General features: G+C 34.7%; 2 protein-coding genes across 2 annotated transcripts; one reads left to right on the forward strand and one right to left on the reverse strand.

The window, feature by feature from the left end:
* Positions 1-63: 63 nt before the first annotated feature.
* On the reverse strand, positions 64-3,387 carry LOC103872004 (receptor-like protein 48). Its single transcript, XM_009150348.3, has one exon. It carries the CDS (start codon positions 2,778-2,780, stop codon positions 201-203), a length of 2,580 nt encoding a protein of 859 aa, XP_009148596.2. The 5' UTR covers positions 2,781-3,387; the 3' UTR covers positions 64-200.
* A 3,346-nt stretch (positions 3,388-6,733) lies between these two features.
* On the forward strand, positions 6,734-7,889 carry LOC103872201. Its single transcript, XM_033275448.1, has 2 exons — positions 6,734-7,674; positions 7,736-7,889. The coding sequence occupies exons 1-2, from the start codon at positions 6,734-6,736 to the stop codon at positions 7,887-7,889; spliced, it is 1,095 nt and encodes a 364-aa protein (XP_033131339.1).
* The last annotated feature ends 14,127 nt before the right edge of the window (positions 7,890-22,016 follow it).

Here is a 22,016-nt window from a genome sequence, read left to right on the forward strand (position 1 = left end):
ATGGAAAGTGAGGGTAGCTCAGTGGTTGACGTTCTTGAAGACAGAGTTGGGTCGCAACACGAATTGAGATGCATAGCATTACATTAAGCGTGTTTTGTTTAGGTGTTCCTGCGACAAGATTTCAGACACAAAAGTATAAAGGAAAGAGAAATTTTCACGCCATTACAATGGTAATTTAAAACGACATAGAGATGCTGATGTTAAGAAAAACAGTGAAAGATTCTTTTGAACCAGTCATGTCTGTATGAAGCCAGAATATGGCCGACAACGAATCCACAGAATACACCAGGTACATAGGCTATTGCAGCTGCAATCCAGCTCAATACTTGATCTTCTTCTTCATCTTTGTTTATTGTAGCTTCTTCTCCTCCACTGCAGGTTTTCTGAAGAGGAGCACCGCATAGCCCAGAGTTCTGTAGGAATGAAGAACTATCCTGGCTTTGAATTTGAGTGCCTTGTGGTATTGGACCTTCGAGGTTGTTGTAAGAAAAGTTCATCCAAGCCAGAAACGTGAGTTTCCCGAGCTCGGGTGAGATTTTTCCGGATAATCTGTTTCTGGATAGATCCAGTGATTGGAGATTGGTCAAGTTCGACAGAGATGGTGGAATACTGCCTATGAAAGCGTTGTTTGACATGTTGAGCACAATCATCTCCTTGAGTAAACCGATGGATTTGGGGATTTCTCCTTGGAATCTGTTTCCTGAGACATCGATGCTTTTGTAGATATTGAAACTAGTACCAAGCAACTTCATCTCCAAACCTTTGTTAGCCAGGACCACCGACTTAACATAGTTTGAGAATACAATTCCTATAAACCTTTGCTGCTTGTTATCTGGAGTGTATACACCAGATGACATTTCACTCCAACCAGAGAAGTAATCTGATGGCAAGGCTCCAGAGAAGAGATTTTTAGAAATGTCAAAGATTCGCAGCTTGGGGAAACTCATAGAACCCTCTGGAGAATATATTGGCCCATGGAACTCGTTCGAACGAAGGACAAGAAACTGTAAATCAGGTAATAATCTCAACCAAAAAGGAAACGTGTCATTGAACTTGTTTTCTTCAACGTTTAGAAACTCGAGGCCAGTGCAGTTCATCAGAGACTTGGGAAGTTCTCCTGATAACTGGTTGTGACCAACGTCTAATGAAATCAAGCCGACGCTAACAGATTCCTCTGGAAATTCACCAGAGAGGCTGTTATTCTGAAGATGCAAGACGGTAAGCTTAGTATTGAACTTCTCAAAACACCGAGGTATAGAACCACTGAAGTTGTTGTTGGATAAAACAAGTGTTTCAAGAGAATCCAGTTGGCAAATTGTCTTCAGAATCTCACCCGAAAACTGATTATCGGAGGCTGAAAGAAACGTTATTGATTTTGGTAACAAAGGAAATGGATTCTTGAAAGCGTTTGAACTTATATCAAGCAAATATATTTCCTTTTTTTGAAAAACACCCGCTGGTCCATCAAAACCAGTAAATGAATTCCGAGAAAAGTCTACATACTCCAGTCCTGGGAGACTCCATAACCACTCTGGTACTTGCCCTTTTATTTGATTCTGAGAAATATCCAAGTAAAACAAGCTGGTTTGCGTTCGTAGAAACGTTGGAAATTCGGAAATATTGCAGGAGGCTAGAGCCAATGATCCAATGGGTGAGACCATATGGAGAGTTGAACTAAACTTCACAGTATTTCGTGAAAGACTTAGTAAGTAAAGTGACTCGAAATGCGAGAAGAGACTCATGTCGACAATACTTCTTGTATTAAGAGTGGAGATGTCAAGGGACGTGAGTGACTTGAGATGCAAGAAGATGCTGAAATCGACAACTCCCCTCAAAGTGTCCCAAAAGGAGAGGTCGAGAGAGGAGAGCTCGACTAGTTTTGATATAAATCCCGGGATAGGCCCACTGAGCTTGTTTCCACCAAGGCTTAAAATTTGAAGTTTAGATGGTGAAGAGATATTCCCAATCTCAAGGAGACTGTTGAAGTGATTCCTTTCCAAGTTAAGATAGGTCAACGAAGAGATCATGAAAAGAGACGACGGAACAGATCCAGAAAATGAATTTGAACCAACATTAAAGTACTCCAGTTTGGAGAAGGTACTCATGTTAGATGGGAGCGTACCTTCGAGCTGGTTGGAAACAAGGTTGATCGCAGTGAGCTCGGTTAAATTGAGTAGCGTGTGATGAAAGTTCCCGCTGAGCTTGCTCGATGCAATTAGCAACTTTGTTAGTTGTTTTAAGTTGCCGATCGAAACTGGTAGTTCACCGGTGAAACCATTACCATCAAGTTCAAGATGAGTAAGATCAGAAAGATTTCCGAGCGAATTAGGAAGCTGTCCAAATAAATTGCATTCAGAAAGTCTCAAATCCTTCAAGTATTTGAGGTTGCCTATTGAATCTGGTAGAATACCGGCAAGATTATTGGAGCTGAGATTAAGGCTCTGAAGATACTGTAGTTTGAACAGACCACTACTAGATCTTAAAGGGCCATTGAGAGAACTGCTCCAGAGATTTAAGTCAAGGACATTGCCCGTCTTATGATCACAAGTGATACCATCCCAAGAACAGCAATCACTGTTGTTTCTCCACGTCTGTGTCTTCTCGTTAGCAGCCATCCCACTGAGATGGAACTCGCTCTTGAACTCCCAAAGAGCATCCCTCTGGTCTTGACGGCACAAGTGCTTTGGAGGAGAAGAAGCCCAAACAAGTATGGAGTGAGAAAGAGAAAATATTAAACACAAGATCCATACTATTATTTTCCTCGAACCACAAGAATGCATCGTGTGTTTTTTTGTTCTTTGTTTTTTTTTTTTGTTTTTGGCTGTAAGGTGGAGAAAGATTAAAAGCTAGACTTATATAACCAAGTCTCCTGCGAAGACTTTTTGTAGAACCAAGTCTCCTGCGAAGACTTTTTGTAGAACCAAGTCTCCTCTGAAGAATTAATTGATGAATGGTCAACAGAAGTCTAAGAAAATGAATATTCAAGAATGATTTGTCCTGGTGTGTAGGTAAATCGCTGAAACGCTTTTTAACCAGAGACATATTTTTCTTTATCCCGCTTTTAACGTGTTACCGGTAGAGAGTCACAGTGAAATTGACGACGCCTCTACAAGGAACAAGTCTTTGCCATTGCTAAATTAACCTTTAATTAAAGAGAGGGAGCTTTATCATTGGATTTGGACCTTAAAAAATCTGATTCATTGTTGTACTTATGACTTTTCTGAAATTGATGTGTTCTCACTTCTCAGAACCTGTTTTGGTCAATAAGCATTAAACTAAACTAGAATAAGACCCGCGCCTTGCGCGGGATTAAGTTATTATTTTTATTATATTTTGGAGAATGAAACAATAGTTTGGCTTCATTTGGATTACGGGTGTTCAATCCGGATATCGGATTGGTTTCGGTTCGGTTCGATTTTTTCGGTATTTGGTTAGTAAAATATAACTACTATTCTAAATCCATATTTACTTTGATTTTAGTCTTTCACATATTTTTGAAAAATTTCAACTAGACGACTAAATTGATCAGCCAATCTTGTTGCTTTAAATCATTAGTGTTTATATATATATATTATTTAGTTTGAATATTTATTAAATAAAATTTCATATGCGTTATATTTTATGATCATTTGTAACTTATTATAACAAAAAAATAATATATTGATCACAAAATTTTCAGAGTGGGAATATTCAAATTTCTAATAATATATAGACGTTTTGAAAAATTCAAATATAACATATAAGAAAAAATATAAATGTTTTTATTATATATTTAATGTGATTTTTTAATATCTTTCAATAATATAAAATTAAAAAAAAAGAACTAAGATACCAAAATTGTTATCAAATATTTATTATTCATAATAATTAATTTTCATATATACGTTAATCATATTAGGTAATTTCGTAGCTTCTAATTAAGGAAAGTGCAAAAAAAAATTTGATAGATTATTTATCAATTCGATAGTTAGTTTAATAAAAAATATAATGTAAGTCAAGATGGACCAACCTATTTTTCTAAGAATAGTATATTTTATATAGTCATTTATTAAATGAGAATTTATAATCATACAGTTCTATAATCATTCATATCATTTTATAACTGAATATTTAAATCATCGATAACAAAATTTTCAATGTGAAATCTTTAATAAGTTTATAATTTATAAATGTTTTTGAAAATTCATTGAAAGTTTTAATATTAAAATATTTATGTAATCTTATGGTATATAGTATAATCTATATATATATATATAAATATATATGTTTTATTATTAAATGATATTTTTTACTCATATGGTTTTAAAATAATGTGTATCTTCTTATAATATTAAATAAAAGTTCATATTAATACAATTTTATGATCATTTGTAACTTATTATGACAAAAAAAATAATCTATTGATCACAAAATTTTCAGAGTGGGGATTTTAAATTTCTAATAATTTATAGACGTTTTGAAAAATTCAAAATATAACATATAAGAAAAATTATAAATGTTTTTATTATATATTTAATGTGATTTTTAAATATATTTTAATAATATAAAATTAAAAAAAGAACTAAGATACAAAAATTGTTATCAAATATTTATTATTCATTATAATTAATTTTCACATATACGTTAATCATATTAGGTAATTTCGTAGCTTTTATTTAAGGAAAGTGCAAAACATTTTTTGGTACGTTATTTATCAATTCGATAGTTAGTTTAATAAAAAGTGTAATATAAGTTAAGATGGACCAACCTATTTTTCTAGGAATAGTATATTTTGTATAGTTATATATTAAATAAGAATTTATAATCATATGGTTCTATGATCGTTCATATCGTTTTATAACAAAATATTTAAATCATCGATAACAAAATTTTCAATCTGAAATCTTTAATAAGTTTATAATTTATAAATGTTCTCGAAAATTCATTGAAAGTTTTAATATTAAAATATTTATGTAATCTTATGGTATATAGTGTTTAATATATATATATATATATATTTATTTTATTATTAAATGATATTTTTTACTCATATGGTTTTAAAATCATGTGTATCTTCTTATAATAAAAATGTTAAACCATTGATCATTAATTTTTAACATAATAATTTTAATAGTTTTACTCATTTATTGTCGTTTTTAAAAATTCAAAATATAACATATACGAAAAAATCTAAATTTTATTTTTATAGCTAATTTGATTGTTTAATTTATTTTAATAATATAAAATTAAACAAAAAATGATGGAGGAGATATACATTGTTATCAAATCTTTATTATTAAACTCATTAATTGTCATATATATATTAGTCATTTATGGTAATTCCGTAGGTTTTATTTAAGGAAAGAAAATATCATATCATATCATTATATCATATAGTTTGACCAACTTATGTATCTAACAACATATAAAAATCGAATGTGGACCTACTTATTTTTCAATTGAATGTAATTGACTACCTAATTGAGTGCCACCTATGCATTGGGGCCTCTTTTAATTAATACAAAATTGAGGTTATATCTTTTCAAATGTTCCTCAATTAATATATAAGGGATTAGTAATTCTCTGTCTCGTACACAAACTCATACTATGTTTTTGTCGATAAGAATTAAACTTAGTAATTATCTCTCTGCCTCGTACACAAACTTATCTCTTTTAGTTTATAGATATCTTTCTTGTTTTAGGGACTTATAGATATCAAAACAAGCATTTTTCTCTTTTAAAACTTTTTCCTAAAAACATTAAATCTACTGAGTCAATTTCATATACATATGAATCACACACCAGGAAGCGAACACCACAACTCGATAAATCTCATTTGTAGAAATTTACCATATTCACATCAAGTTCAAAATAATCAGGATATTTAGACAACTTTTTCTTTTGAATTAAAAAAAAAGACCATTGTCCTCCCAGGAAATGTAGTCACAAAGATGGAGACACTAAGAGCACAAAAGATGCAATCAGAGCCGGCACTGGGCTAAAGCCCATAAAGCCAGGGCTTTAGGCGCCAATATTTGGATATATTTTAGAGGCGCCAAATATTGAACAAATATGTCTCACTAGCCCAGTGGTTCAAGCTTTGTTCATCATTCCTTCTTGCGTCCATCAACAGTTTGAGCCTTGATTCTTCTTTTTTTTTTTTTTTTTGATAATAACTTAAATCTGACAGATTTTGATTCCTTTATTGATAATCTTAGTTTCTATGTTTATATAATTATATAATAAGATCATATATAGTAGTAATTATAAAATAAAACAAATCAACTAAAAAAAATCTTATTTCCTTTTCTAAACTCATGTTTTTTTCTTCTACTAGTTATCTTCTTTTTTTTTTTTTTTTTTTTTTTTTTTTTTTTTTTTAAGGGTCTCCACCGGAAATTTCCTATTTCCTTTTTTAAATCTTCCCTCGGTTGAGTGGACTCTTTTTTCCGGCAAGTCAGCCACGGTTCCTCTCGTTCCTTTTTAAGGAAGTTTTCTAAATTTTATCTCTCTAAATTTTTGAATTTCCTTTTCCACTCTGTCTCTTTCCTTACGACAAAGATCATCTTTCCTTTTATTCCTACTCGTATTTTTTCTTTCTCAAGTCTTTCCTTTTCTTATGGATTCTCAAAAGAGAGTAGCAGAATTTTGTGTTATTATAGGGAAGTTCGCATCAATCACGCTAGATCTGTTGCCACAAAAGTCTCTGCTCAGCCTCTCCCTCACCGTTGTGAAGCTCCGGAATTCTCAGCAAATGGCAGACTTGTTGCATAAGGCTATTCAATCTATGTCGCTGGAAGAGGAAGCTCCTCTGGTTCTCCCAGACAGTCCTCGTTTCCGTGTTTTTGACGAGAACGCTTGCAGTTTGCTTGGTCGTCTGTTGAACCCTGAGTGTCAATCGATGGCTAGAATGATCGAGTACATGCCAACGGCATGGAGGGTTTATGATAGGGTTCGCGGTATCGCTTTGTCTCGTGACCGTTTTCAGTTTGTGTTTCAACGTGAAGAGGACCTTCAGACTGTGTTAAATGATAGACCATGGTCTTACAACCACTGGGCGATGGTCATCGATCGTTGGACGGCCAATCCTCCTGATGATTTTCTTCAACACATGGAGCTGTGGATCCGTATCCGTCATATTCCAGTGAATCTCTTTACTACCAACACGATGTATGCGCTGGCTAAAGAGGTGGGCAAGGTTAAAGAGATAGCTTACGACCCCAAGGTGTCTCATACCAAAGATTACATCAGAGCCAAAATCCTTTTCAATGTCGATAACCCAGCTAAGGCTTTCAGGAGACTGGAGGTCTCTAAGGATACTATGGTTACCATTGATTTTGAATATGAAAAGATCCATAAGCGGTGTTTCCATTGTCTTCGTCTTACTCATGAGAAACTTCGGTGCCCTTTGTTGCGGAAAGGTGTCCAAAAGGGCAATCCTATGCCACATACTCCACGCATCGTCAATGATTCTCCTGTGGCCACAAAATTTCTCGAAGGTCCTCCGGGATTTCCTCAGTTATTTCCAGAATTATCTAAGGAGGACAGGAAGATGGCTTTGCTCTACATCTCTCATTCAGACGAGACAGAAAGAAAAGCTCGGATCCTGCGTGTGCAGCAAGGCATCGAAGAGAACAGAACAGAGTCCTCTATCCGCTTGACAAAAATAACTAAGGAACTTGACAAAGGGAAGGGGCATGTTTTCTCTTACCAGGACCCTACTCCAGACAAGTTTCATAGTTTGGGGTCTACTCAGATTTCTCATCCGAAGCTTTCCCTACGTGATAAGGAGGAGGATGATACTGAATCTTCGACATCGCATTTCTCTGCCAACTCTGAACCGGCTCTTCCTACGGGTTTTCGGCTTGGCCCTTCTTCGGGAGGGCGAGTCTCTGGGATCCAGGGGATGAGCAAGGCGGCAAGGAGACGTCCTTCTTCATGGAAAAGGAAAGCTTTTTCAAAGTCCAGTGTTCCCGCCATTGTTTCTCCTCCTGCTCTCATCTCCAAAGATGGCAATGCAAAGCGCAAACCCTCTTCTCTGGCTCTTCCAGACAACAAATCCCACAAAGTTTCAGACTCTACGGTGGCTTCCGTATTGAAGCCGCTGCCTCCCCAATGAGCATTTTCTCCTGGAACTGTCAAGGTGCTGGTAGCAAGGAGACAGTTCAGCAAATCCGGGCTTTTCGTAGGAAATTTTTCCCGGATTTTATGTTCTTAATGGAGACTAAGCAAAAGTTTGATTTTATGTTGGGGTTGAAGAAGACTATGGGTTATGATCATTTAATTACAGTAGAGCCGGAGGGATTGAGTGGGGGTTTAGCTTTGTTGTGGAAAGATAGCTATCAAGTGGATGTTATTTCGAGTGATAAAAGAATTATCGATCTGAAAGTCAAGTTGGGTTCGATCTCTTTCTTTTTAACCTGCGTTTACGGTGATCCAGTTCAAGCTAAGCGTCGTGAGGTGTGGGATCGTCTTGTCTCATTGGGGTTAAGTAGAGATGAGGCGTGGATACTAGCTGGAGATTTTAATGAATTGTTATCGAATGATGAAAAAAGTGGTGGAGCCATTCGAAGTGATTCAAGTTTCTGGGATTTCAGAAATATGGTTCATGATTGTAAGCTGCGGGAGATAAGATACACTGGTAATTGTCTCTCATGGGGAGGTAAGCGTGAGGATGTTTGGGTGCAATGTCGATTGGATAGAAGCTTCGGTAATTGTGAATGGTTCTCCTTATTTCCTAAGGTTAACATGGAGTATCTGGAAATGTGGGCCAGTGATCACCGACCGATCAGAATCAGTTTTGCTCTGGAAAATGATCCCTCGAGGAAGGGTCGGTTTTTCTTTGACAAACGTATGCTTTCCAGAGATGGGTTTGAAGATATAGTAAGACGGAGTTGGGAAGGGAAGCCAGGTGACCGTAGTAGCACAATGGAGCGCATTGGTCGGTGTCGGAGGAAAATTATGAGTTGGAAGAAGAATGCTGATCTGAATTCCAGGAACAAGATTGTTCGTCTCAAGGCAGCCCTGGAAACAGAAGTTTCGAAAGTCAATCCGTCTTTTGTTAATATGGGGAAGATTAATCAGGAGCTAGCTGAAGCCCTTAGAGAGGAGGAACTTTTTTGGAGGCAGAAGTGCAGAGAAGAATGGCTACGTGCAGGTGATCGGAACACTAAGTATTTTCATAACTGTGTGAGAGGCAGAAGGATCCAGAACAAGATCTTGATGTTACTAGATGAGGCCGGTCAAGAGCAATTCTCTGAAGGTGAGAAAGGAAACATTGCAGTGGAGTTTTTTAGAGAGCTCTTTATGAGCTCTAACCCAGCTGATCTTGAATCTTTGTTCTTGGGTTTTCAAAGAAGAGTTACTGACTCTATGAACTTGTATCTCACAAGGCAGATCACTTCAGAGGAAATAAGGCTTGCGGCATTCAGCGTCAAAGGAAGCAGTGCCCCTGGAGAGGATGGGCTAACAGGGCTATTTTATCAGCGCTTCTGGCACATTGTCGGTCCAGATCTTACTGCAGAGATTCAGGGTTTCTTCCGTTCTTCAGTGATGCCTTCTGGATGGAATCATACACAAATCAGTTTGCTGCCGAAAATCTTAAATCCTTCCAGGATGCAAGATATGAGGCCAATAAGCTTATGCTCGGTCCAGTACAAAATTATCTCAAAAATTCTCTGCAACAGATTGAAATCGATCCTGCCTGAGATAATTTCGGAAACCCAAGGTGCTTTTGTATCTGGTCGGCAGATCTCCGACAATATTATCATTGCCCACGAGATGGTCCACGGACTCCGTACAGTGGAGAAAGTCGCTGAAGGCTGGATGGCTATAAAGACGGACATGTCGAAAGCATATGATAGAGTCGAGTGGAATTTTGTTGAGACTTTGTTAGAGAAAATGGGGTTCGACCATATATGGATTCGCTGGGTGATGGCTTGTGTTAACTCAGTCTCTTTCTCGGTTTTACTGAACGGTGAATCACATGGCTACATCAAACCGGAACGAGGTCTTCGCCAAGGAGACCCGTTATCTCCTTTTCTGTTTATTCTTTGCGCAGAAGCTTTGGTGAGCTCTCTCAATTCCTCAGAAGAAGCTGGTCGTATTCATGGTGTTCGTCTTACTGAGTCTTGTCCTTCGATACATCACCTTCTGTTTGCGGATGACAGTCTACTGCTTTGTAAAGCGAATTCAGAGGAAGCTGCGGAGATTTTGGCGTGCCTTAAGCTCTATGGTGATGCGTCGGGTCAAGTAGTCAATCATCTTAAATCCTCAGTTATCTTTGGCGCCAAGGTACCTGATGTGACTAAATCTGAGGTGAAAGGAATTCTCGGGATTGATCAGGAAGGTGGAGAAGGATCCTATCTGGGTCTTCCAGAGTGTTTTAGTGGTTCTAAGATCAGACTCTTAAGTTTCATTCGGGAGAAGCTGCAAGGTCGTCTTCGAGGCTGGTTTTCCAAGGCTCTCTCGCAAGGTGGAAAGGAGATTTTGTTGAAATCAGTGTGCTTAGCTCTTCCAGTGTACGCGATGTCCTGTTTCAAGCTTCCTAAGGACGTTTGTACGAAGCTTACCAGTGTAATGATTGAGTTTTGGTGGAGTAGCGGAAATAACAGAAAAAAGATTCCTTGGGTGGCGTGGCAGAAGCTATGTAAAGAGAAAGAGCTGGGAGGGTTGGGTTTCAAAGATATTGAGAAGTTTAATCAGTCCTTACTAGCCAAACAGACATGGAGAGTTTGGTCGGAGCCTAATTCCTTATTGTCTCGGTTGCTCAGACAACGCTACTTTAGTCGTTCATCCTTCCTTGACTGTGGCGTGGGCGTGAGACCTTCTTTTGCTTGGCGTAGTATGCTTCATGGGAGAGATCTGATGAAACAAGGTTTGCTTCAAGAGATTGGCAATGGTGAAGAATCCAGAGTTTGGCTGGACAATTGGTTGCTTTCTTCAGCTCCTCGTCCTCCCCGTTATCATCAGGATGCTATTGTTGATCTCACATTGCGAGTTTCGGATTTGATTGATGATCAGACAGGGACTTGGGATCATAACTTAGTACGTCAACTTATTGATGAAGAAGACGTTAACTTGGTGTTAAATACGAAGATCAATCTCTCTCGTGCTGATAAGCTAATATGGGGTTTTTCTAAGAACGGTAGATATGATGTTAAGAGCGGGTATAAGCTTATTGATTCAATGCTTGAACTTGATAACCAGCAAATCAATGCTCAGCCCCCATTGGAGAGACAACTATGGAGTAACCTCTGGAAAACTAAAGCTCCTCCCAAGTTAAAGCATTTCTTATGGAGAGTGAATTCGGGGGCTCTAGAAGTTAAGGCTCGTCTTCAAACACGTGGTATCCAAGTGAATCCAGTCTGCTCTGTGTGTGGCCAAGGTTCAGAAACGATATGTCATGTTCTCTTCCACTGTAAAACTGCGAAAGAAGTTTGGGACAAGTCAAGGTTTCCTCTGCCTTCTGCTGGCTGGTCTCAGAACTCTGTCTTCCTTAACATGCATTATCTTATTAGGTGCAGCAAAAATACGGCAATTGGACCTTGTTTGCGCCTTTCCTTTCCATGGATCCTTTGGCACCTGTGGAAAGCAAGGAATGGTTTTTGCTATGATCGTGTGACCCCAGACCCTGCAATCATTCTCCGTAGAGCTATGGAGGATACGGCGGTGTGGCTTAATCTGCATGATAATCTCCCTACTGAAGAGTATTCGGCAATGTTCAGGGGTTCTGTTCCAGAGAAATGGCAGAAGCCGCCAGCCTCTTTCTTGAAATGTAACGTGGGCTCCTCATTGGATGAAGGTTCTTCAATAGCGGGAGCTGCTTGGGTGGTGCGAGATGTAAGAGGAATTGTTTTACTTCACAGTAGAAGAGCCTTTGCTAATGTGAGTTCGCTGCAGCAAGCCAACGTTCTGGCTCTACATTGGGCAGCTGAAGCCATGAGTGATCTGAAACTTAAGAAAGTGGTTTTTGAATTCTCAGCTCTTGAGGTTAAAAAAGCAATGGATCATCCACTTCTTTGTTTTGGTCATTTCCAGCCTGTCTCTCATGCCCTATCGGCGATCTATTCCATCAGAGATGCCAAGATCAGCTATGTCACAAGCTCGTGTAACCTCATTGCCAATTTAATTGCAGTAAGTGTGACAAGAGATCAAAGGTATCAATCGTACGTCGCTAGGAATGGTCCTGCATGGTTAGCTACCCAGATTGGCCAGGAAGCATCAGCATGAAGGGCTCTTTACGTAGAGCTTACGCTTTCTCTGGATCTCCTTATCTCTGGTTTTCTTTTCTCCTACTGGAGTGTTGTTTTTTGGTTTTATCTATTTTGATTAGCTACATTGATCCTCCTCCCATTCTTTGATGGTGCTATGTTTTTTCAAAACTCTATAATGACAAAAAAAAAAAAGTTATCTTCTTTTTCACTTAATTATTTTTTGTATCTTTAAAAACTAAGACTAAAGATGATATTTATTTTTGGATTCAGATACTCTCTCATGGAATTTTGACAGTTTGAAAGATTCATTAAGTTTACAAACTAAACCAATTTCAAGATGATGTTTTCTCGGGAACATTCCAAAAAAAAGTTTTTATACTCATAGAGATGGTTGGAAAGACACTCCTTTTTAGAGGAGTGAACCTTCACAAGGAATGGGGTTTCCAGCTGGGGAAAGCAAGAGAGGAGGTTTTATGGGTGGGTGATTTTGGTCTTTTTCAGTAGTGATTTTGAGGGTTTTAAAGGTGTTGGGGTTTGAGGTGGAGAGTTTGAGGGTTTTGTTAGGGTGAGTATGGAGAAGGGAAAAAGGGTTTGGTGAGATGATAGGACGGGAAACATGGGGTCGTTTAAGGGAAGGTTTGTGTTTGAAAGGTGTTTCTCTTCGATTGCAGGGTACAGGAAGAGTAACGATGGCGGAAGTAGTGGAGGACTCCACAGAACAAGCGGTAGAGCTCTGATCAGTGACTCAACATGTCCATTTTCAACTTTGTTAGTATTACCTCACGTCTTACACTTAATCGTTCATCTTGCAGTATTCAGTTCTCGTATCAAATCAAATCATAAAACAAAATAAAATATCAAAAAATTTAATTAAATAAACATGAAAGAAAAACGCATTTAAATACAGTAACCGAGTCGAACAAAACCGAAAAAATCGTGATATCCCAAATACACTAAACCGGTCCATATATTCAACTATTCACCAACTCACATAAAAAAGGGAAGAAATGAGGGATGAGTAAAAAAGAGTCAATCAGCTACATATGAGATGCTAAACACACAAATCACTAACTCACTTATAACACTTTGGCCACAAAAGTCCAATCCTAACATGAAGAAACATGGCACCCAATATACAAAATAAAAATGGTTGAAATAATCAACAAAACAGAAGATTGTCATTAATTGCAACATGATAATTATTTTTTTAGTTTTGAAGTCTCTCGAAACAAAGTTTTTAAAAGCATAAAATTTTATAAAAATAAAAAATTTCTTAACAGAATTATGAAGGAAAAAAACTTGCTAGAAGAGTCGTCGGAAACTTGCTGGAATCCGTTCGGAAACCTGCCAAAAAACTCACCGAAAACTTGCTGGAAAAATTTACTGGTGGCTGGTCGTCGTTTAACAACAAAAACGAGCCTAATGAGGCTCGGGAGTTTTACCCGATACACGTACCCGACCCGAAAAATCTAAACCGAAATCCAAACTGAAGTAGCAAATACCCGAACGGGTATTAAATTAGAAGATATTGGATATCCGAATCTGAACGGATAATATCCGAACCCGAATGGATATTTGAAGATAATCGAACATATGTATACTTAACCCTACATATTTAGTTTACTTCTCTTATTTTACTAAAAATATTTATACTGATATTGCACATGGCTGTTGGACCCAATAATCATTAAAGAAAAAACGAGCCGACGGCCAAAGTCCATTAGCATTCGACTTCAAACAGACTCGATTTGTGGCAAGTTACAGACAATGAAACCCATCAATTTGACCTAAGAAAGGCCCAGTCGAAGTCAGCCTTTTAACGACAGGCTGAGAAGGTCAACACGAGGGGAGAGCAATCCCAAAGATCTAGAGGTCGTTGAAGAGAAATCCGGGGAGGACGCAGCTATAAGAGGAAAGAAGACCGAAGTGGAGAGGCACGTTAAACCCTAGAGATACCTAACCATATTCATCGACTTCGATCTTAAGTTCTAGTATTCTATTTCGTAGTCGATCTCAGTTGTATTTCGATCTCATTTCCATTATTGTATTCAACCATATTTAATCAATAAAATCCATCTTTGTCAACCGGAATCTGATTACATAGCTGTGTTCTAAAGATATCGTTGTCCTCATCCTTTTTCTTCCATAATTTTTACATCTCAAACACTACCAAATACTTAGTGTGAGTTTTAAGATCCACAATGGCTCAAGATCAGATAATCTAATATATAATTACAGACAAAGTGATTTGCTATCCACTTAAAATACATGTCAAGATCTTGCTTCGTACATTAACAAAGTTGCATCCAAATTTTCATAATAACAACCGGATTGGTGCTTTCTATTTTTTTATCTCTAAACCTATTAATCCTTCGATCTATTAAAAATTAGAAAATCAGTTAAACCAATGGTATATCCCAAAGATCTACCCAAAGAGGGGAGATCAACACGAGGGGAGAGCAATCCCAAAGATCTAGAGGTCGTTGAAGAGAAATCCGGGGAGGACGCAGCTATAAGAGGAAAGAAGACCGAAGTGGAGAGGCACGTTAAACCCTAGAGATACCTAACCATATTCATCGACTTCGATCTTAAGTTCTAGTATTCTATTTCGTAGTCGATCTCAGTTGTATTTCGATCTCATTTCCATTATTGTATTCAACCATATTTAATCAATAAAATCCATCTTTGTCAACCGGAATCTGATTACATAGCTGTGTTCTAAAGATATCGTTGTCCTCATCCTTTTTCTTCCATAATTTTTACATCTCAAACACTACCAAATACTTAGTGTGAGTTTTAAGATCCACAATGGCTCAAGATCAGATAATCTAATATATAATTACAGACAAAGTGATTTGCTATCCACTTAAAATACATGTCAAGATCTTGCTTCGTACATTAACAAAGTTGCATCCAAATTTTCATAATAACAACCGGATTGGTGCTTTCTATTTTTTTATCTCTAAACCTATTAATCCTTCGATCTATTAAAAATTAGAAAATCAGTTAAACCAATGGTATATTATAAATACAAGAAATTGAGCAATGAAGAATTTGATTTTTAAAAAAAAAAATCTTAATATTCGAACCCAACCCGAAATAACCAAACCCGAACTAAAAATATCCGAACTCGACCCGAAATGTAGAAATACCAAACAGGTTTTATACCCCCTATATTGAAATACCTAAAAATCCGAAATAGCCGATCTAATCCGAACGCCCATCCCTAGGCCTCATGAGAAGAGTTGTCTTGTCTTGATGAGTAAAAAAGAAGGGGTGAAGCTCTTTTATAAAATGCAAGGATAGTGAGTTTTATAAGTTTCGATGTGGAACAAAATAAAAGGCAGGTTTGGACTTAAATTTTAAATAAAATAATAGGCATTTGGGTCACAGTGGTTACAATCTACCTCACTAAACTAGAATTTTCTCTGAATCCAAGCAGAACCCGGAAAGAAATTCAACAGTCATCTAAGAAACGTAGGAGGAACGTATAAAATGAGACTAGAAACAACAATGGGCTAAGAAGCAATAGAAAGCAATTAGTAACTTAGACACGGAAAGCAACAAGAAAACTATTTTCCGAAAGTCTTCTTGAACTCTCAAGGCTCTCTTACTGTGTATCAAAATTACATCTTCTGCGTCTCTCACTATCCAACTAGCCGCTCGCCAATTATTTTTATTAGACCATAAAGAACTAGTATTGCATTTCAGCCACGGTAAGGTGGATGATTCCAATTGTGGTTTGATTCTCCAAAATGGTCTTGAACATTTGACCAAGGAACCATTCAGTGACCTCTCTTCTTATTTTTTCAACTGTTTCCAAAGATGAGAACTTCTTTCAAAGATGAAACAATTCATGCTATACCATTCCTCCATAAAATATGAGGAAAGCAATATGCAACTCAATATGAAAACTTTTTTCTTCTCAAACAAACGAGATGTTGAAAATTGTAGAGAACCGATCCCTCATCATAACTTATATTAGAATAAGAAAGACTAAAGCAGACCAAACATGTCTAAGAAAAGTGCAAGATAAAAAGACACGGTTAACGATTCACCTTAAGGAAACCACAATTTTTTTCGATATGTTGTCCACAGCTTTATACCTCTTGGAACCAACTTGTCTGCTAACCAGCATAGCTCTAGTTAGCATTTCTCGATATTTTTTTGGATCTATTTGAACTTGCCAAAAGTATTTTTAAAATTGTTGATGAACGGTAAGTTGGTAACCAGGAGGCTTCTTGAATTAATCCCCACTTTGTTGATTTGGAAGGCTTACTAATAACTTGACTTAACACAAATCTCCACTTTCATTGTATCTATGAACATAAATCCTTTTGATCAACTACCGGATGGTAAGCCAAAATGCAGTTTACATCATCCTGAAAGAACAAGTCCTCCAACTTCCTTTTGTTCCAACCTTATTCTCCACACCAGTCAAGTCTTTTAGCACAAGATTAATACAAAAGATATCTCTCAAAGAGAGGTACAGTTTTCTTCAGCTTTAATTGAAGGGTCAATCCACACTTGGACTAACCATTCCATACTCGTTAAATAAAATCCCATAACCAACAACTCATTTCCCTGTAAAATATTTCTCTACACAAAGTATGGCCGGGAACATAGTACCAAGCTTAACATGTCACCATCAGGGAAATACCTACTTTTTATCACTCGAGCTAACAAACACAAAGGGACTTACAGAATTTTCCAAGCTTGTTTAGCTAACAAAGCTTGACTATAAAAATTGCTAACTCTTTTGCCCGACAGAACTTTTCCAGACAAGTCCAATGTATTTTCCTGTCATGTTCAGCACCGATCAGCCAGAAATTTCATTCATCAAGTTAACACAAGTTGTCTTTTGGAATTTGTAAAAAACATTGCATTGACAAAACCGCTTTAATCAAGCAGATCCTCTTTTCTCCTTGATACAAAGTACATGCATATACCAAGACCCGGCTATGAGATTTTGGAGGCCATAAAAATTTAGTAAAAACTTTGATAAAAAAAAATTACAATTTGGAGTTTCTGCCTATTTATATATTAATTTCTAAAAATTTAGAGATCGAAAACATTGTTTCTGCTGTACTCATTTATTGTTTCATTGAGCCTGTACCCATTTAAGTCATGAATATACCAACCTGACAATATGGGCTTCAGATGATCTTTCATGTAACTAGCATTTTTATTTATATGGAATATCTCAAGTAAGTTTCGTTGGTCTCAAAAGTTAAGAATCGTAATTGTACTATAATTGGTTTGATTTATATTAATTGATTCAAGACATGTGAAACAATCATATATGCCATTTACATAAAGGAATGATATATTCAAGACTAACTAATATTCAACTAAGACAAATGATTATATTGCATCTTACCAATTAAATTAAAGCCTAACTTTTAGCGATGATGTCCAGATGTCCATGAACAGCCTCGCCTAACTTGTCTACGAAATTATAGTCTTAAATTATTATAGTAATTTCATTTATTAAACATTATAAGTCCAACATTCCATTTGGTGCCTTACATTTCACCTTCTCCACCTATATGATTTGAGATTGGACAACACACACCAATAAACCAGACAACAACATTGTATTGGTAGGAAACATATATATAAACACGCTCTTAAACTTAATGTAATCATATGATCCACCTAATTCATAATATCAAGTTCATTATACAGATTAATTAAATAAAAATCATCCCAACGAGGTTTATACTGATATTATTTGTCTCATATATAATTTCGACTCAAACTTAAACTTTTATGTGTGTGCTTATAAATTCATTATACGTAATCCTTCATGTCCTTTTCAAATGTTGGCTCCCTTTAGAAATTTAAATATATATTTTTTGTTTCCACTATAAATATAATATAATTTTTGAGATATTTTGACTATATCAAAAGATTCCAAAAATATGAATGAGAAAAAGTTTCTCACGTTAAACCAGCTCTTTAAATATGGACTTATACTGGTGCGGTTTAAGACGAATATGCCAAAGTCGAGTGGGAGAAAACACTCGACAGAACAATTAAAACGTCAATTTGCATGCCTTCTTTATTTGCGTACTGTTTATTTCCCGTTACTTTGATTCTTTAATACAGTAGGGCCCGGTACATTGAGTGGCATGGCTAAATGAAAGCCGTTGATCTGCCTCTCGACAATCCTGACGGTTGCTGGAGACGGTCTCTCTCATGTTGGTTAGTTGGTATTGGAAGCCCGGAGACGGCTCACGAGGGAAGAGAGGGAGCCTCCATCAAATGACGTAAATACAATAAAGGTGTTTTATTGTTTAAATTTTATTAGTTTCTTTTGTGTGTAAAGACAAAATTTATATGGAAGAAGAGTTTTTTTAGATTAATTAACCGTCAGGTGGAATATCTTGACTGCGAACCACTACGAGACTACAAAAAGAGAATATTTGTAAGAGGGTCCCGCTGATGTGGACCGTTTCATTAAAATCCCTTATATATTAATTGAGGAACATTTGAAAAGATGTAACCTCAATTTTGTATTAATTAAAAGAGGCCCCAATGCATAGGTGGCACTCAATTAGGTAGTCAATTACATTCAATTGAAAAATAAGTAGGTCCACATTCGATTTTTATATGTTGTTAGATACATAAGTTGGTCAAACTATATGATATGATATTTTCTTTCCTTAAATAAAACCTACAGAATTACCATAAATGACTAATATATATATGACAATTAATGATTTTAATAATAAAGATTTGATAACAATGTATATCTCCTCCATCACTTTTTGTTTAATTTTATATTATTAAAATAAATTAAACAATCAAATTAGCTATAAAAATAAAATTTAGATTTTTTCGTATATGTTATATTTTGAATTTTTAAAAACGACAATAAATGACTAAAACTATTAAAATTATTATGTTAAAAATTAATGATCAATAGTTTAACATTTTTATTATAAGAAGATACACATGATTTTAAAACCATATGAGCAAAAAATATCATTTAATAATAAAATAAATATATATATATATATATATTAAACACTATATACCATAAGATTACATAAATATTTTAATATTAAAACTTTCAATGAATTTTCAAGAACATTTATAAATTATAAACTTATTAAAGATTTCAGATTGAAAATTTTGTTATCGATGATTTAAATATTTTGTTATAAAACGATATGAACGATCATAGAACCGTATGATTATAAATTCCTATTTAATAAATAACTATACAAAATATACTATTCCTAGAAAAATAGGTTGGTCCATCTTAACTTATATTACACTTTTTATTAAACTAACTATCGAATTGATAAATAACGTACCAAAAAATGTTTTGCACTTTCCTTAAATAAAAGCTACGAAATTACCTAATATGATTAACGTATATGTGAAAATTAATTATAATGAATAATAAATATTTGATAACAATTTTTGTTTCTTAGTTCTTTTTTTAATTTTATATTATTAAAATATATTTAAAAATCACATTAAATATATAATAAAAACATTTAAAATTTTTCTTATATGTTATATTTTGAATTTTTCAAAACGTCTATAAATTATTAGAAATTTGAAGATCCCCACTCTGAAAATTTTGTGATCAATAGATTTTTTTTTTTTGTCATAATAAGTTACAAATGATCATAAAATTGTATTAATATGAACTTTTATTTAATATTATAAGAAGATACACATTATTTTAAAACCATATGAGTAAAAAAATATCATTTAATAATAAAACATATATATATATATAGATTATACTATATACCATAAGATTACATAAATATTTTAATATTAAAACTTTCAATGAATTTTCAAAAACATTTATAATTTATAAACTTATTAAAGATTTCACATTGAAAATTTTGTTATCGATGATTTAAATATTCAGTTATAAAATGATATGAATGATCATAGAACTGTATGATTAAAAATTCTCATATAATAAATGACTATATAAAATATACTATTCTTAGAAAAATAGGTTGGTCCATCTTGACTTACATTATATTTTTTATTAAACTAACTATCGAATTGATAAATAATCTACCAAACTTTTTTTTGCACTTTCCTTAATTAGAAGCTACGAAATTACCTAATATGATTAACGTATATATGAAAATTAATTATTATGAATAATAAATATTTGAGAACAATTTTGGTATCTTAGTTCTTTTTTTTTTAATTTTATATTATTGAAAGTTATTAAAAAATAACATTAAATATATAATAAAAACATTTTTATTTTTTCTTATATGTTATATTTGAATTTTTCAAAACGTCTATATATTATTAGAAATTTGAATATTCCCACTCTGAAAATTTTGTGATCAATAGATTATTTTTTTGTTATAATAAGTTACAAATGATCATAAAATATAACGCATATGAATTTTTATTTAATAAATATTCAAACTAAATAATATATATATATATATATACACTAATGATTTAAAGCAACAAGATTGGCTGATCAATTTAGTCGTCCAGTTGAAATCTTTCAAAAGTATGTGAAAGACTAAAGTCAAAATAAATATGGATTTAGAATAGTAGTTATATTTTACTAACCAAATACCGAAAAAAACCGAACCGAACCGAACCAACCCGATATCCGGATTGAACACCTGCAATCCAAATGAAGCCAAACTATTGTTTCATTCTCAAAAATATAATAAAAATAATAACTTAATCCCGCGCAAGGCGCGGATCTTATCCTAGTAAAACTATTAACTCTTGACTCCAAGTGACCAATAGAATCTTTCGAATTTTTTTTTGGTAAAAATCTTACGAATTTGTTTTCCATATAAATCATGATAATAGTTAAATGGAAATTGGTGGTGTCGAGATATTTTATGAATTTTGAATTATTACACATAGGAATAATAGGTGTTCCACGATGTATTCTTTTCTTTTTGTATACGTGCTACTACAATGTATTCTTAGAAAAGCAGTATTGTTTATAAAGTTAAAGTAGTGATAAGGCCAGTTACTTTTAAAAGGTGAATTTGCGACTAAAAAGAGAAGATATTTTTGTGATTTCCTTGTGAGTTATTCTTTCATTGTCAACTTTTGAGTATTGGCTACTGAGGTTTTACGAAAAATCTTCACGCACTAACATGTTTTCGAAAATAACTGTTGAAGTTCATGTGGTTTGTAAAAGTAAAACTAGATGTCTAGACATTGATAATGGATGGATTTGAATTTTTTTTTGGACACGATCACTAATTTTCTATAACACAAACAAGACCGGTTCTTTCGTGGAACTCCTATTACTTCAGTGACTTAACTAAAAATTCATTAATGCTTATATACCAAGATGTCTAGATTTTGATTCTCAAAAAAAAAAACAGAATTATACAAACTACAGTATGTACGTAAGGAATATCATTATGCCTGGATCTTGTAGAGCAGCTCATCTTCGTAAAAAATGTAAAATTGTTTGGTAATATAATCATTTTAAAGTCTTGAACATCAGTTGCACTTAACAAGATTATGTTTGAACTATTTACCACTAACCTAAAGTGGTATTTGGCAAATTGTGACCGAAATTTATTAATCAATATGGCAAGACTGCTTTGACTTGGTCCAAGGACCGGCTCTGAATACAAACTACATCGTTTTTTGACAGAGAAATATAATTAAACTATATAAAGATCACTAATTTTCTATCATATAACACTATACCGTTTTGACAGGGGAAATGATCGAACTATATACTTCAATAACTATGTACAATACAGTTCTGTGAAAATATTCATTCACGTGGGAATTAGCCAAAAAAGTATTAAAGAACTACTATTATGATACTATATTTCA

Source organism: Brassica rapa, chromosome A01, assembly GCF_000309985.2.
Source record: "Brassica rapa cultivar Chiifu-401-42 chromosome A01, CAAS_Brap_v3.01, whole genome shotgun sequence".
NCBI lineage: Eukaryota > Viridiplantae > Streptophyta > Magnoliopsida > Brassicales > Brassicaceae > Brassica > Brassica rapa.